At 44.2% G+C, this 17,083-nt stretch overlaps 1 protein-coding gene across 1 annotated transcript in view; it reads right to left on the bottom strand.

The window, feature by feature from the left end:
• Nucleotides 1-17,083, bottom strand: part of LOC130392767 (inactive N-acetylated-alpha-linked acidic dipeptidase-like protein 2) — a 154,567-nt gene that overhangs the window by 111,549 nt on the left and 25,935 nt on the right. The window contains exons 4-5 of the mRNA XM_056603267.1: nucleotides 8,628-8,898; nucleotides 2,192-2,311 (exon numbers count right to left, since the gene is read on the bottom strand). Of these exons, the coding sequence (XP_056459242.1) occupies nucleotides 2,192-2,311; nucleotides 8,628-8,898 (391 nt within the window). The remainder of the gene's footprint in view (nucleotides 1-2,191; nucleotides 2,312-8,627; nucleotides 8,899-17,083) is intronic.

Here is a 17,083-nt window from a genome sequence, read left to right as displayed (position 1 = left end):
AGACATATCAGGCAGCCGGGCATCATGGAAGGCAATGCAAGTCCTGTCCTTGATGCCAGCCACTGCCTGCCAGCTTGGCTCTGTACTTCACCACAGCGGAAAGGGTCGGCTGGTATGTGGGCCGCACGCACGCACGCACGCACGCACGCACGCACGCACGCACGCACGCACGCACGCACGCACACGCACGCACGCACGCACGCACGCACGCACGCACGCACGCACGCACACGCACACACACACACACACACACACACACACACACACACACCGACTTATATTTATTTACTCATGTTCAAACATTCACCAGCATTGAATTACCAAGATCCCTCCAACTATCACATACATTCCAATTTGAGATAATATTGCAAAATAATTTCTGACCCATGTGCATTTTGCACTAATATATATTGCTATAATGATGATTGAGCTATAAGCAGAAAGGGCTGAATATGATGGCCCTTTATCTCGAAATGGAGCACTTAGTATAATTATTAGTCATCATGCCATCATAATATACACCATCATCCCTTCCTGCCAACTCAGACGCAGAGCATTATGGGATATATCATTACATCAAGAGGTCAAGAGTTGCCGTAAATTTTGTATCATTCAATTTGTTCTGCTTTTCGTTTGGAAGACATGAGGAATTTTTTGGAATGTATGGTGTGTATGGTGCCACATAGCCGTTATATAGTAGTCATAAACGCAATATATGGGAACTTCAAAGAAACTGAAAAAAATGGATATCCTTTTTAATTCTGCTCAATACATACCAACATCAATACAAGCAAAAGAATGTCTGCAATATAAACAGCAATGACACATTACTCAACTCACTGAACAGCACCCTTGAAATTAAAAAACGCTAAGGGTCTGAACGTTCACAGCCCAAAAGGATGTAGAATGTTATAAATCCCATTATCTAAATTATACATATCTTATTCATCTTTTTGAGGGTTTCATTCAAAATGATTATAAATTTATGCTTAAATAATTTACAACAACAAAATATTATTAAAAATAATAATAATCTCACTATTTTGTGTGTACTATGTGTGTGTTTGAGGCCGTACATCGGTGCAATATGTTGCTCGGAATTAGGGCTGATTTGAGTGGCCAGCGATGGCTGTCCAGTTGCAATCATGTAGGTGTAAACAGTTATTAAATATTTGGATGGAAATCAATTTTAGCATGGAGCATGGCCAACCGATGGTTCTCTGAGCAGACGGATCTACAATACAGGCCTTGTTTACCGATTTTAAATGGGTATGTGTGATATCGAATCAATAAAACAAACACGTCAATATAGCAAACACATGCACATACAATTCCAAGGAAAAAATGTAAGGGCTTCTAAGCATGCCACTCCCTTGTTTCCATAGTCACACAAACAAGCTAACACACACGCACAATTGTGTTTTAGCTAAATACGTTTACAATGGTTTGTGTAACAATGCGTATAGCTATTCCACGAATGAAAACTGTCTAATTAAATGTCTGTTTAATCTGGGTTTCATTCATTCCCTGTCCGTTAAGGACAGTGTGTGGGTGAGTGTTTGTGTTTTTCCATGTGTATGTGTGCATATCTGTGTATATGTGTGACCACAGCGCATAATGCTCTTTTTAAATCCAAATCGACAAGTAAATTGCTTTGAGAAGGATAAAAAATAAATAAAGAAGACAAAACACCATGCACCATGACAAACATCCACAGGGATAATAAGCACGCTGAATCCATTATCTATTCACAAATTGTTATCTGGATTGAGCGATCGAACAGGCGGGTCCACTCAGACATCACTGCAACAAACAGACCATCAATGGGGACGACATGCAAGTGGCACAAGATACTTGGTTATGATAAAGAGAGCGGTTCGTATGCTATGACAATGCGTGAGAGATGCCCACACGCTCTGTCTCCTGGATTTCTAATTCCTAAACAGCAGGATGATTAAGATTCGGTTTGCAAATGTGTGAACACAGACAGGAGACGGACATACAACATATAGAACAGATTTGTTTATTCAGTGGTGTATTTGTGTCTTTGTTTTTCAGGGTTTCCTAGCAGGTTCACGTCAAAATAATGTTCTCCAGTTTTTCTATTGAATTATTTCACAAACCAACAGAAGAGGGGCATTATTCATGTCGTTGTTATCCATTCTTTGCAGATCGTTTGGGTTTCTCTCACCTTGTAAAGCAGGGGCGCTTGACCTAGTTTCAGCAGTGCTATCCGGCCGGTGAGATTGACGTTTCCGCTGGCCTGCCTCAAGCGATCAGCAGCGCCGTACACCACGTCCACCACCTCTGCCTGCAGGGAAAGTAAAAAAGACAAGGCAATGGAGACAGAGAGTGCGAGTACCAGCCTTAATAAAAGCTAAAATACTGGGGGCTGAAACGTGGCAAGAAGGTGGATACACACACTACCCCGCTTCCATGGATCTCCTTTACATTGATTTACATTTTCCGCCTCATCACCATTACGAGTGTCTTTGTAATTGCGATGGACTTGAACGAAGCATTCATCAAATTTTGCTGACCGGGCTTAAGTGTGTGTCCTATCTGTATGCGTGTGCCAGGGGCGGCGTTGGTGCTCCAGGCCGACGATACATGTTTGTGTGGAGCGGAGATATCACCGTCTCCACAGTTAAAGCGACCCCGAAGTTGTGCGAACGTCAAACACTATTTTCGGTATCACGTCCAAAGTCTCTCTCTCTCTTGAATTATGTCTCTCTCTCTCTCTCTCTCTCTCTCTCTCTCTCTCTCTCTCTCTCTCTCTCTTTCTCTCACTAATTCTCTCTCACACTCTCCAAGTCTTTCTTTCTTTCTTTCCCCAAGCCCCCTCTCTCTCGTTCTCTCTCCCTCTCTGATTCTCTCTCTCTCTCTCTCTCTCTCTCTCTCTCTCTCTCTCTCTCTCTCTCTCTCTCTCTCTCTCTCTCTCTCTCTCTCTCTATCTCTCCTCTATCTCTCTCTAAGTGTTGCCATCTCTCTTGAATTCTCTTGCTGCTACCAGCCAACCCCCCCCCCCCTGCTCTCTTCCATTCTCCATCACCTGGTCTGATTCATTTTTCATGTGGCCTGAGGGTGAGTGTTACGTGATGCTGCAGAGAGAGAGAGAGAGAGAGAGAGAGAGAGAGAGAGAGAGAGAGAGAGAGAGAGAGAGAGAGAGAGACAGAGAGAGGAGTGAGACAGAGAGAAGGGACTAGAGAGAGAGAAAGAGACAGAGAGAGACAGAGAGAAGGGACTAGAGAGAGAGAGAGAGAGAGAGAGGAGAGAGAGAGAGAGAGAGAGAGAGAGAGAGAGAGAGAGAGAGAGAGAGAGAGAGAGAGAGAGAGAAGGGAATAGAGAGCGAGAGCGAGATCCCATCTTGGTTGCATCAGGGGAGAGTAGCCGTGGAGAGGCAAGAAAAGAAGGGCGAGAAAAAGATTTATTGCCTCTGCCTGCATTTGCATCATAAAAGTCCTTCATTTAAACTGCGGCTTGTGGAAAAAGAACAGCAAATTGAAATACAGAAAGATTGGACCGGGCCCTGCCTAAATGGAATACATCTCTCCTTCTCTTTATCTTGCTTATATCAACAATACACACAAATGTGCATAACCACACACACACACACACACACACACACACACACACACACACACACACACACACACACACACACACACACACACACACACACACACACACACACCAACGCTGATGCGTTGTGTATACATGTGAGACACGTTGATTGACAGCTACTATAGTAAAGACATTGGATCAACACTGGGTTCTCTGTGATATAATGCAATAACAAGGTTTCTGTACATCGAATCTTGTTTTTTTCTGTACACAATTTCTTCTCTTCTCCTTTCTCTCTCTCTCTCTCTCTTTCTCTCTCTCTCTCTTTTCTCTCTTCTCTCTCTCTCTCTCTCTCTCTCTCTCTCTCTCTCTCTCTCTCTCTCTCTCTCTCTCTCTCTCTCTCTCTCTCTCTCGATACTGCATGTATTAACTTAAATGCTGAATGTGCATTGACTCTCTCCACACATTTAATAGATGCGTGTGTAGGGGCTGATATGCGGATGGATGGCCTTTAGAGTTACCGGAAGGGAACCCAATGGTACATTTTAACGTCCTTAATTCCAGGCTCTGTAAACTTCTAGTTGACAAGAAATTTGTTTCCATCCAAATATTTATTTCCATTAGAATTCCTAAAATAAATGCTTTCAATAATGTTGTTTTAACATGGACATTGTAGAGTAATGGCTGAACAGCACTCTCTTTTGGGTGTGCACACTTCTGTACTGGTATCGATGCTGAAGTCCCCCGAGTGCGTGGTGCATTGTTTACCTGATAAAACAGTTTGACAGGGGGAAATACCCCTTGTGTCAAAACAAGTATTTCACCGCCAGCTGATGTTCAAGGCATGGCCATTCGATCTGATAATGGCTTACATCGGTGTGAACCTGAGTAGCAGAGACTGGGAGGGCAGAGGGAGACGAACAACACCGGAGAGCCAGAGATTGTGCGTGAGTAGTGAGAAATGAAAATAAAGCATTTTTTTCCCAGGGAACGGGACGGGGGCTTTACAGATTGTTTTCTCTGTTGGATGATGACAGACTGCCTCTTGCTGGGACCTATAATTCACCATTATCCCATCAAGCAGCTTAAGTGCCATCACAACCACAGTCTGTCATTATGTCAGACAGCGCAAGGGAAGGGACAGCCATCCACAATTCCCTACAGCCATTAGAGTCTCTCTCTCTCTCTCTCTCTCTCTCTCTCTCTCTCCTCCGTCTCTCTCATTCTTCTCTCATCTCATCTCCTCTCTCTCCTCCTCCTCTCTCTCTCTCTCTCATGATAGATAGAAAAGGAAAAAGTATACCGTTACATTTCACTAAAATAGTTTCCGCAAATGCGTACATCAACATGGTGTGCTCCCCTCTCCTTCTGTCCCTTGTAGATAGGTTGAAGGGTACTGGAACATTTCAATAAAATAGGCTCCACAAATGCATCAACTTATGCGTTCGCTAATGCATTAACGTGCAGGGGCTCATGATGTGGTGTGGACGCTGTAAAACAATTTTGTTCAAAGTAAATATTCAAAGTAAATATAATAGAGGACACACAAAGTGAGGGCATCAAAACGGAACGCCGTTGAAGGTGCTTTGCTGCTTCCCCATCCTCTCTCCTCTTTGTCCTCAGACAAAGTGAGCACTTAAAAAACCTCGGTGAGCTTTTACATTCTGTGATGTTGACTTTCATAATAAATTTCGGCGCTTTCTACAACCTTTTAACTGGCGTTGATCCTGTCCCACTGGGTAGGAGAAGGGAAGTGAATATGTCCTTTTTTGCATCAGCACTGGCTGTCCTTCATGCAATACAACAAAGGTTTTAGAGTACAGAGAAAGAGCCAAAGTGTGGAGAAATGGGTCAGGAGTTTTAGACTGCCACATGTTGTTTTTAAACATATTTTAGATTTTAGGTTTAACCTGGATACATTGTTTAATATCAGATTTTTTTTAAATTATATGATGTGCAGTTGTTTCATTTCTGTATATTTCTAGCTTGGATTTTTGCACTACAGTCGACAACAGCATCACATAAACAACGATCCTCTGATCCCGATGCACAATGTCTCACTTCCGGTCAAAGCAACAAATAGGAGGTCGCTTAGTGGAAGACAATACAACGTATTTGGGAAGGCCATGTCACATGGTGCATGGTGCATGCAGAGTGGGATATCATTGGCTGATGGATGGCGTGACCCCCCGTCTGCAGCTAGACCTATCTGGTGAGTGGACAACAGCCAGATGAATGGCTCCAGCAAAAGGGTATGGAGGGGAATAGGGAGAGAAAGGAAGGGAGAGATTGAAATGAATAGAAAAGGGTAACTTTTGATCTGCCTTGTGTATATAGGATAGAGTAGGAGTGTATCCTTTAAAAACATCAGCTCCACTCCCCACATGTCCTGCGTTTGTGAAGAGATATGCAACACAAGGTACATAGGATAGATAGAAACCCCTCTTTAATTATTTGGTATTTCTTTAATTTCCCTTATCTCTTAAGTGAGCGTTTATCTGAGTGAATGCAAGCTGAAAAAAAACAATATATTAGGAAGAGCAATAACCTTCAACTTCTCAATGCTGAATGAACTGAAAAAAACATAGACACATACATATTGGATATACAACTATGATTAGTTGCAATCAGTGAAGATGCTCCTTTTCCCTTATCTTGAAGTAGATAAAGGACATGCCGTATCTATTGAGATGGAGAGAGAGAGAGAGAGAGAGAGAGAGAGAGAGAGAGAGAGAGAGAGAGAGAGAGAGAGAGAGAGAGAGCTAGAGAGTGAGAGTGAGAGAGAGAGAGAGAGAGAGAGAGAGAGAGAGAGAGAGAGAGAGAGAGAGAGAGAGCGAGCTAGAGAGAGAGAGAGAGAGAGAGAGAGAGAGAGAGAGAGAGAGAGAGAGAGAGAGAGAGAGAGAGAGAGAGAAAGCCCGGAGGCCAGTTGCTGTGTGAAACCCTCTGTCCGTTATCTATTGGAATCATCGTTCTCTTGAGTATACCCATTATACAACGTAACATAGCAGCCCATGTGATAGACACACCATGCCGATGAAGATATAAACGGGGACAATTGGCAATCAGAAAAGTTTCCATAGATTGCACGGCTCCTCCTAAACGATTAAAACAATGTCAACGTTTCCTCGGCGGTTCACTGCTCAGAAAAGAAACCGTTTCCCATAATTGTATCCTATATGTGACTACATGTTTAACCGGAGGCATTCATTGTAATTGGAGCGGTTGCACCCATCCTTAAATAGGAAGACAGAGAGCAATTGTAAAATATGAATTAAAGTATGAAAATGGATAACAATATTAATAGTAATGAGGCCATGACTGACTATCAAGATTAGCATCAACCTTTAATGCAAGGAAAATATTGAACCTCCAAAAGGTTCCGACAAAGATTTTGACGATTGAACCCAACATAAATGACAGCACACACCCAAGCACATAAAGGCTTGAACCTCAAACCATTGTTTCAACACTTTCTTTGGAGCAGGCTCTAGGCATGCTGGGCTGTGGTCTGAGAAACCACAGCCCGGTCAAGCTGCAACACTTTCAAAGCTGGCAGCCTCCTTGGCTGCATCACCTTTTTCTCTTTTTTTTCAAACCGGTGCCCCTGCCTTTTATCCAGCCTCAGGGGAGAGCCAGGGAGACCTTATGACAATATAAAAGAGGCTGCAGAGGGGGGTTCAAAGAAGGGGGAAGAAGAAGGTTAAATGAAGTAGTGCATGCACTAAGAGGAGGGAGGGACGGTGGGTGGGCGTGGAATTAATCAAATTGAAGCCTCCGGGCTTCGGTTTAACCTTTCCGTGCGGCCTTTGGTTACCTTAAGAAGAGAATAAAGTGCAGTCCATTTCAAGCACCTTTCAAGTCAGTTTCCAGTCATTTAGCCGTGAACTGATCGTGACGTGAGCTTTGGCCCCGCGGTGTCACCCGGGTGAGCCGCCCGTACGGCGCGGAGAGACGCTGGACAACGGAGAGGGGGGGGGCTCAGCTACGGGCGGAGCTGCGTTGGCGCATCGAAGAAGGGGAAATACGTGACCGACCGGGGGTCCAACATAAACAGAAGACGATAAATAAGGCTTTTTTCTTTTTTACTCTTGTTGAGGTCCAAAAAAAAATAAGAATGCAAAAAAAGAGGGATTTTATCACTGCTTAAAACTAGGAAAATGTAAGGAGGAAAAAAAAAATAGATATATACGTTTAGTCAAAGAGCCCTTATGGCAAATTAGACCATAAAGCCCCCCACTCTGAGTGGTGAGCACTGTTAAAGGGCTAGTTGCTTTAATTAACAATGGCACCATGCAGAGATGTTCAGGGAAATAAAGCTTTGCTAATTTAGTTCAATATATGGTCATGCCAGCAAAATGTCTAGGTAGGAAACACATTCTTCTTCCAGTAATCAGTGAGGCTGGTGCTAAAGCTAGCTGGCAGGGCTAAAAAAAGAATGAAACAAAGAAATAGAAAAAACAAATGCCTACAGTCAACACTGCAGCATTGCCTTGTTGATACTAAATCTATGTGATATGGGATAGGCCGGAATAGGCCTGGGCTCAACCTATCACTAGAGTTCAAAGGGCTGTGCCTTCTGAGGCAAACAGGTTACCCACCATGTAATTGAAGCATTGCGGAGGAGGTTCTGCTCTTTCTGTGGGTGCTCACACCATGACGCTCCCCACACTATTCAATCAGCAGACTTTCTCTGTATTTCTGTGGGTTTTGTCTTCTTCGGGCTTCATGGGCTCAGTGAATTTAGCGCAGGTGGAACATCAATGAAATGGGTGTGCAACATGTATAATACGTCACACACATCAATCACTTGATAGTGATTATGTTAATTGGAGGGGCTCCTGATAATAAGCCCATTTCGTTTGGATGGTGATCATTTATTCAGGCTTACTATTTGCTCTGGATTCCCCCAAAAAATCAAAATAAACCGTTTCCATGCGTCTTATTTTCCCTCTGCAACATTTAAATCACCCGGCCCGGTCATTAACGGTGTCAGGGACACAACCACAACATAATCGCAACAAAATGCAACACTGACAACAGCGCACACGTTCAGGTCACCATACCTCCAAACTTCCCACTGACGAATAGGCGGCGTAGGCGGGCTCTGAACGGGGCACGTAGCTGCCGCCCGGCTGGTCGCACGGCGTGCCACAAGGCAGGAAGCACTGATTGGAGGAACTGTCTGTTATGGTGTTTGGGGCGGGGCCGGGCAGGCTGAGCAGCACCGTGTGATTGGACAGGCGGACGTCCCTCAAGCCGAGACCCACCCACTGCCTGTAGAGGAACCTGGCCCAGGCCTCGTCCTCTCCGGCGTCAGGGAGGCTGCTCAGAGCCCTGAGGGGAGGGTGGAAGAACACACAGAAAGGACCATGAATACACAACAGTAAAGCAAATGGGTTTCCTTCTCCACACCCCCCTCGACAATTGCAAAGTAGCAAATGTGTGGTAAGACAAAGAAGCTGGGAAAAATTTAAAACTGTTGAATAAATAAATACATACTTTACATACTACAGTGAGATAATTGGTGTATGGCAATTTTCCAGCTTTTAGTGGACCTTATTATTTTTTCCTAATGGGTTCAGCAGTAGAATCCACAATGTCGGCCATCGTTATTTTATAGCCCTTCCCCCCAGTGTCTATTTAGTGCACTTTCAAGCAATTATACTAGACCTTGGATTTGGCAAATGGGTCTGTAGAACCAGTGGGAAGGTCGATGTATGTTAACTTACTGATTAGCAATGACCTTATAGCCATTTGCTGGTAGGGGTGTTTCTTTACTGGCCTCCCATCACTGCTTGCATCCAGGCCGATGCAATATTTTATGATAGAGCAGTACAGTACATGAAACCAGTCCTCCTTGTATGCAACCATTGGAGATGCCCCAAACATGGAAAACTCTAACAGTATACTCCAACTTTGGCACTGCAATGGTGGGGATGAGGACTCTGGGTTACACCAAATGACACTCAAAAGCCACTCAACGTTTTCACAGCGTAATGACAAAAACCCCACTACGATCGACTCCATTTACACAAGCATGTGGTAGAAATGACACTGGTGATGCCGTGAAACAGCCAAGGCACAGTAAAACAATATATTTGCTTCACCAACTAAATCCACACAGGATGGAGTGGAAGAGGGCATTGCTGCATTGAATTATAAAAATGATTGGCCTGGTTTATCTCCTTACTTCCTTCTCTTACGCTGCTAGACTCTCATTTTGTCTCCTGGGAGCATTCACACAGATGAATGGCTGTGGGCCCAGGGGAAAGGCCTCTCTCTCGCCCCCTGATCTCTGAAGCCATTAGGGTGTCATCCGCCAGCGAGCCAGCGGGCCTGTCCTACCCATAATGCACCTCGCCATGGGAAATACGGGGAGCCAAGCTCCAGATCACCCTCAAACTAGCAGCGGCCATCTAGAATCCAGCAGGGCCATTTGCATCAGCAACTAACTTGAATAAGCTCCACTGAAGCAGCTCAATGATGACCTCAGAGCCTGGTGTGTCCTACCTGCAAGGTCTCAATAGGAAGACAATAGGAAGTTCCTAGCTACAGGGAAGCGAACACATCTGTTTGGAGGAAACAGATGTGTTAGACTCAGTTAGAGTAGACTCTCTATGAAAATGCCATCACACAGTTATGCAACCTAAAGTATACTGCTACATTGAGAGGGCAAGAGATAAGTGTATTTAAATAACTCTGCGTTCAATCAGACATTCACATTCTTCATGTTGACAATAACAACGTAACTTCAGTTATTGAATATTCCCATACGTTCAAGGCATTCAAATGGATAAACAGTGTGCGCATGTTAAAGATGCTTGCAAAACGACCAAACAAATGCCAGCACCCAATTAGCGACTGTTGGCCGAAGTTGGAAAATGGTGATTTGACATGTTCTCCAACAAAGAACTTCCTCCAAAATCAGCCAACCACCACCCCCAACGTTGGGGATTGTTGGTGTTTCTCAGGGTCTGTGGCATTTGTCCACAGACCCTGCAAATCTATGTCATTTTCTTTTCTCTATTAACAGGAGAGAAATGTCAATAAATTTGAGCCTCTCATTTCCGAAGTCTGTCTTGTTTGGCTGTAGAGGATTACTCTCTTTATTGCCTTTACCTCAGGGAAGGGCAAGGCTCAAAAATTCAGCAATAAAGACGACTTTCCACGAAGGTCCAATTGGCTGCTATTCGGTGAAGATGAAGAAATACCTGAGAAATATAATATATATTAATATTTAGATAAATGTATAAATAGGAGAGTCTAATTTATGTATTATGATTTATACAAATCTGTCATTAGTAATATCACAATATAAACTCTGCCTCCCATCCACACACAGTCTCCTTATTTGACCAAAATTTTGATTGAATGCTTGTTGAGCCTAAATATTCACAAGAACTTTCGATGCTGTGTGTAAGCTAATTTGTGCCTAAATTATACACAATTATATGGTCTTTGTTCATGTATGTGAGTGTGCCTAGATGTGTGCCGAGCAAAAGCATAACTCTCTATTGCAGTATCGAAAGTGTACACCAGGTGCAAATGGTGTACACCAGGTGAATACAATATAGGTAAATCACATAAAAAACTAATTAGCAAGTAAGCCTATAGGGCAACCAATTTTGAATGAGCTTTTTGTTAATTGATTATAATTATGTTTTAATCAAATTGGTGTTTTTGGAAACAAAATCCTTTTCAATAAGCTAAATGAAGAGAATAATCGGGGTGGAAAGCTGTAGCCACACTGGCTTCTGGTGAAGAATGCAAGTGTTAAACACAGGCCAAAAAAACTTAAAAGGAAAATGCCTTAATATGATGAGTTGATTAAACGCCTGTCTTCGGCAGACCATCTGTTCTCATGCCGAGCGCTGCATCTACACATCCCCAAACACACTTTAGAAGTTTCACCCAAGAAATTACAGAATCAGGTTTTTTTCATCCTCCTTGTCATGGCTTAACAGATGCAGAAAGTTCCAACAAACCGTTGTTATGCCAAGTCTGTCAAATAGTATAAAATGTAATGAATCTCTTTCACAGTGATTAGAAAACGGTTGCATAAACACAGGCAAATGTAATCATTCACAGAGTGACATGGGAAAAAACTAAAAACATACAACGTTTCATGTATGATTTTGAAAAAGTGTTGCTTTGAAAAGTGAACAACTCATTGCATCCTCTCCAGTGGAAAATCTAAAAAGCAAAAGGCTTAATTAAATCATTCAAACCCCAACACACGAAAAAAAGGCAGTATTATTATCGTTGATCAGGAGACCATACTCAACAAAAAGGCAAGCCGTTTTCTCCATGCGTTCTGGCAAGCAGGGACTGCATTGTAATGCGGTCCACGTAATCATAATGTGTAAGGTGCATTAGCATCAGAGTGGAGAGAGAGAGAGAGAGAGAGATAACTCACACAACCAGCTCCTGGAAATAATTGCCTTAGTGGGCACTCTGTGTGAAGCAGCGGGCCCAGCTGACACGGAATATGGAGCCCGCTGTTGTCGCTGCCGCTCTCCATTGCTCACAGATAATATATTCTCATTTTAATAGCTTCCTTCATTTGTTCGGGAGACAAGTGATTTTCTCTGTTCCCAAATGCGTTAGTCACGACGGATTTCCCTCGTCCCATTTGCATTAGTCACATGTCCGCGACGCGTGAGCGCTTTGCCGCGTTGGGGGCTGTTGCATGGATACAGTGGACCTCATGGCCTTTAACGCAGGGCTGCGAGTGGGAAGGCTCTGTGTGCTGAAAGGCTCCGTGAAGGGCTCTCCGAGTGATTGGTTGATCAGGTTTTCCAATAATTAATACACAAAGGTGGAGAGAGGGGCGATGGGTAGTATAGCATAGGTGATGTATAGACTGCAGTGATTGGATGGCTGGAGGTGCCGCGCTGGAGTTCATGTGAGGTGAGGGGCAGGGTTTTAACAGAGGTGTCAGGGCTGACAGATGTAGTCTGTGCCATTCATGATTTATGCCTGTACAGACAAAGTACGTGGGGCAGCCATGCGTAAAGCAAGCAGAGATGAAACAGAGTCAATATTAATCTGATTTTATTTAAGTCCAACACTTTTTTAACACACGTTCAACCTGCTGAAGTCTCTGAAAAAAGGGTACGTGTTCAGAGAAACGCATGAAGGAATGCTGTGTGTCCATGTCCAGGCGGATTCACAACAGAACCCTAGGGCTTGCACATCTCATTGGTGTATGGGTTAACGTTACCGTAAGGGAGGACATCCCTGGGAATGTACTGACATCCTGGTGTTGAATGGGCTGAGGCCACATCTCAACCAAAAACTATGGAATGGAATTCAATGATGAGCTGGCACACAAATGGGTTATATTTTTGTTGGTAGTGATCTACCTTTCACTCAAACATACGAGAAAGGTGGATTGAGGGAACAGTGCAACAGATACCGTTTAATAAAAAAACATCAATGGTGACCACGGCAATTTTGGCACCGTTGTCTCTTGGCTATTCTGCATGAGCTATAATGATGTAATCCATCCCTCTGCATAGCACTTCAGCAATGACAGGAATGAGTCACAAGTACGGCGCTATTCTCAGAGGAGATAACTGGTGCCAGAGAAGGCTATCAAGGTGGAGAATCTCACACAGAAAGACACAACACACAATGGGCCCTATCTTGCATCCGGCGCAAGTGACTTAGTCACTGGCGCATGTGTCGTTGCTAGTTTACAACTGGCGCAGAGCGTTATTTTCCCACCAGCGCCACTCGCCGGTAAATTAGGGATTGATCATGCGCCCCAAGGGGCGGTTCGGCGGAAGGAGGAGGCGTGTTCTGGCGCAAACGGTATTTTGCCGTCTCTGAATACCATTGCGCTACTGACCAGGAAATACCTGGTTTAAAGTCAGTGGCGCGTTGTTCAGATGCTATTTTAAGGGCGCATGCATACATGCGCATGCGATGCATACGGATTGCTTGTGCACCTCGCGCATACACTTTGCTTCTCTCATCTACCTAGCCGCACATTCTTGGTAAATTATTTGGGAAAGAACAGCTGATGCAGCGGTAATAAGTTGTACTTTTAAATCAATGCATCTGCAAACACCGTACAGCAAACACATATTTTCTTGACACAGACATCGTGTAGGCCTACATGCCCATAACTTTTAGGATTGATGAGTAGGCCTATTTGATCGTGAAAAACATTGTTTTACCGCGAGTGAGTGTTAAAAAGAATGAATGAATGCGGGCGCGCGTGTGTGCTCTGTTTAAACACACGCAAACTAAACACTCTCATCATCATCTCATCTTCGTCCGCTTATCCGGGGTCGGGTCGCGGGGGGAGCACCTCAAGCAGGGGGCCCCAGACTTCCCTTTCCCGGGCCACATTGACCAGCTCTGACGGGGGGATCCCGAGGCGTTCCCAGGCCAGTGTTGAGATATAATCTCTCCACCTAGTCCTGGGTCTTCCCCGAGGTCTCCTCCCCACTGGACGTGCCTGAAAAACCTCCCAAGGAAGGCGTCCAGTGGGCATCGTTACCAGATGCCCGATTCCCGAACCACCTCAGCTGACTCCTTTCTAGGTAAAGGAGCAGCGGCTCTAATCCGAGTTCCTCACGGATGGCTGAGCTTCTCACCCTATCCCTAAGGGAGACGCCAGCCACCCTTCTGAGAAAACTCATCTCGGCCGCTTGTACCCGCGATCTCGTCCTTTCGGTCATCACCCAACCCGTCATGACCATAGGTGAGGATAGGAACGAAGATCGACCGGTAGATCGAGAGCTTTGCCTTGCGGCTCAGCTCTCTTTTCGTAACGGTGCGGTAAAGCGAACGCAATACCGCCCCCGCTGCTCCGATTCTCCGGCCAATCTCACGCTCCATAGTTCCCTCACTCGCGAACAAGACCCCGAGGTAGCCTACTTGAACTCCTTCACTTGGGCAAACTAAACACGTAACGCATAATACAATCAATGGCAATGTCTATTACCGCGGGGACACATGCATATTAGGATAGCATACAATACTGATAAGAAACAATGTTTATAATGTATTGCGTATATCATTAAATAGAACCACAGTTACCGCATATCATATGTTATAGCCTATCATACGTTTTCTTTGCCGAAATGTATTTGAGGACTCAGTATTTCTGAAGTTGTGGAAGAAAACCCCTTATTCCATGTGTGAATTAGGCCATATTATTTGGCAATAAACTAAGCCATTTGCAGTTTGAAATTCATGTGCATCTGTCTCATCGGAGACTGCAGACGCGCTGTCAAAATATCAACTCGTCCGATTCAAATGCGCTCATGGCTCTGAAAGGGGATGGGAGCTGGCACTCTCATTGGTTTGTTGCACGTTACGCCCAAACCACACCTACGGGTAATTAGGCTGCTTCAGACCAACCCTTTTGACACTTGCGCCGCGGCGCAAGCGTCATTTATCCGCCTGTAAAATAGCGATAGCGCCGTAGAACCGCCCACAAAGCTACTTGCGCTTTGCGCTTCCCACTTGCGTTTCAGACCGTTAAAATAGGGCCCATAGACTTTAAGAATGAGATGTTGTATGTGGTTTGTGTATGTGTCTAAGGCTGCCTGAAAACATTGTATATTTATGAGCTGACTTCTTTAAATCTCAAGTGTGTCTCAGGTCTCAAATTAGTAGTATTTTTAAACACATTTGTGTGTTCCTGCGCAGGTGTGGGGTTGTGCAAACGGGGGGGGGGGGGGGGGGGGGGGGTCGGAAGGAGAGGAGAAGACATGAAGAACAGTTGTATGTGAGATTGAGAGCGAGAAGAAGTGAAAGATGATAGCAAACCAACAGTGATGGAGCGATGGAGAAAAATGAAAAACAAGAGAGGGAAACACACCAGGTCCCGCAGAAGGATGTTTGTGTCAACTCTGAGTTTGGTGGAGAGAGAAAGAGAAAGAGGTAGAGGTAGAGGTAGAGGTAGAGGTAGAGAGAGAGAGAGAGAGAGAGAGAGAGAGAGAGAGAGAGAGAGAGAGAGAGAGAGAGAGAGAGAGAGGAAGAAAGAGAGAGAGAGAGAGAGAGAGAGAGAGAGAGAGAGAGAGAGAGAGAGAGAGAGAGAGAGAGAGAGAGAGAGAGAGAGAGAGAGAACATAGATAGAGAGTGTGTCTGTTTAGTGGCTTTGAATAAAAGGAGCCGTTAAAGATGTGTTCTTGGCTGAATTTAAAACAGCTCCCAACAGCTCAGCCTGACTTGCTAAAACAAGACAGACATACACACGAGTATAACAGCTTTAAATACACCAAAAATACAAAAAAGTTTAGCTTTCACACTTTTGAAAAATAACGAATAGATTCTCATACCCATATTTTGTCTCTATCCATGCATGAATTGCTGGTACACACGCTGAACAAATATCTGATAAGGCACATTTAAATTACAATGAAACAAATCACTCTATGTATTCGTAGATCTATCCATCAATGTTGGTTTAGTATTTGTGGTAAATTGAAATCCGATATATCTGATTGGGCATGTCGTTGGGGTGTCATATTACTAAACAGTCATCCTGAATGGTGCCTTTACATTTTCTTATAAAATATATTACGTTGCTCTGTGAAGTGAAACATGCATGAACACTCGCTTGAACACCTTTCAGAGGAAGGGATTCTTCACATCCTATTCATTATGGCACCGTGCTCAGAGCTTGCCAGAGAATCGAAATCGTAGAAACTCATACCATGGTTATGTAACTGTGTGTGGGCTTGGATGACTACGATTAAATGAAATGACATTTTGGCAATGGGAGAAAGAGCCAAACTAAGATGAAAAGATTAGAACCAGATTGACAGTTCATGGGGGAGGTCATACCTCGCCATTCTGTGTCCGAATGTCATATTGTATGGCATTCGATCTGAAAGCTTGAAATAGAACAGGCTAAAGTGCGTGATTGCCCATTAAAACCCCAACTAGTCTAGAAAAGGACAGGTACAGTTTTCATCACACATAAATCTGGCTCAGCCATCATACAGCAGCACATTGAAGGTATCTGCTCTATGTTACATGTATCTTTTGTATGTTTTCATTGAATGAACATTCAAGCACAAGACAGTGTGGAACAGGTGGCAGGATCGTGAATAGGTTTACATGTCCGATCCTCGAGCAAGACGCCTTGATCTCTACTTGCTAACCGTAAGTCCCTTGAGATATAGGTTTCAGCAAAAAATATTAAACTAAAGCTCTACCACCACGCATTAGCAGACAGCACGGCTAGCTGAGCACTTCCTCTTCCGTCAGCGTTGTGGTGAAGGTATTGTGTACCACCAGGGACCCTGAACCATTCACCCTGCTTCCATCTCAGGCAATGCAGCCAGCAGCCTCAAGGACAGCCATTCCCCTCACACAGTAATACTGATGAACTAGCCAACCTCAGGAAAAGAACCAAGAACCTGACGAGCTTCAGCTGGAGAGCAGATACACATTCATGCTGACATCGAATGAGGATGACTAGGTCTGGCTGTTGATTGAACGGCCAGACCAAGTCATCCCCATGATGACTAGGTGATGTGGTGTGATGTGTGGT

Source organism: Gadus chalcogrammus, chromosome 12 (assembly GCF_026213295.1).
Source record: "Gadus chalcogrammus isolate NIFS_2021 chromosome 12, NIFS_Gcha_1.0, whole genome shotgun sequence".
Lineage (NCBI taxonomy): Eukaryota > Metazoa > Chordata > Actinopteri > Gadiformes > Gadidae > Gadus > Gadus chalcogrammus.
This window is presented reverse-complemented; position numbering and strand designations above follow the sequence as displayed.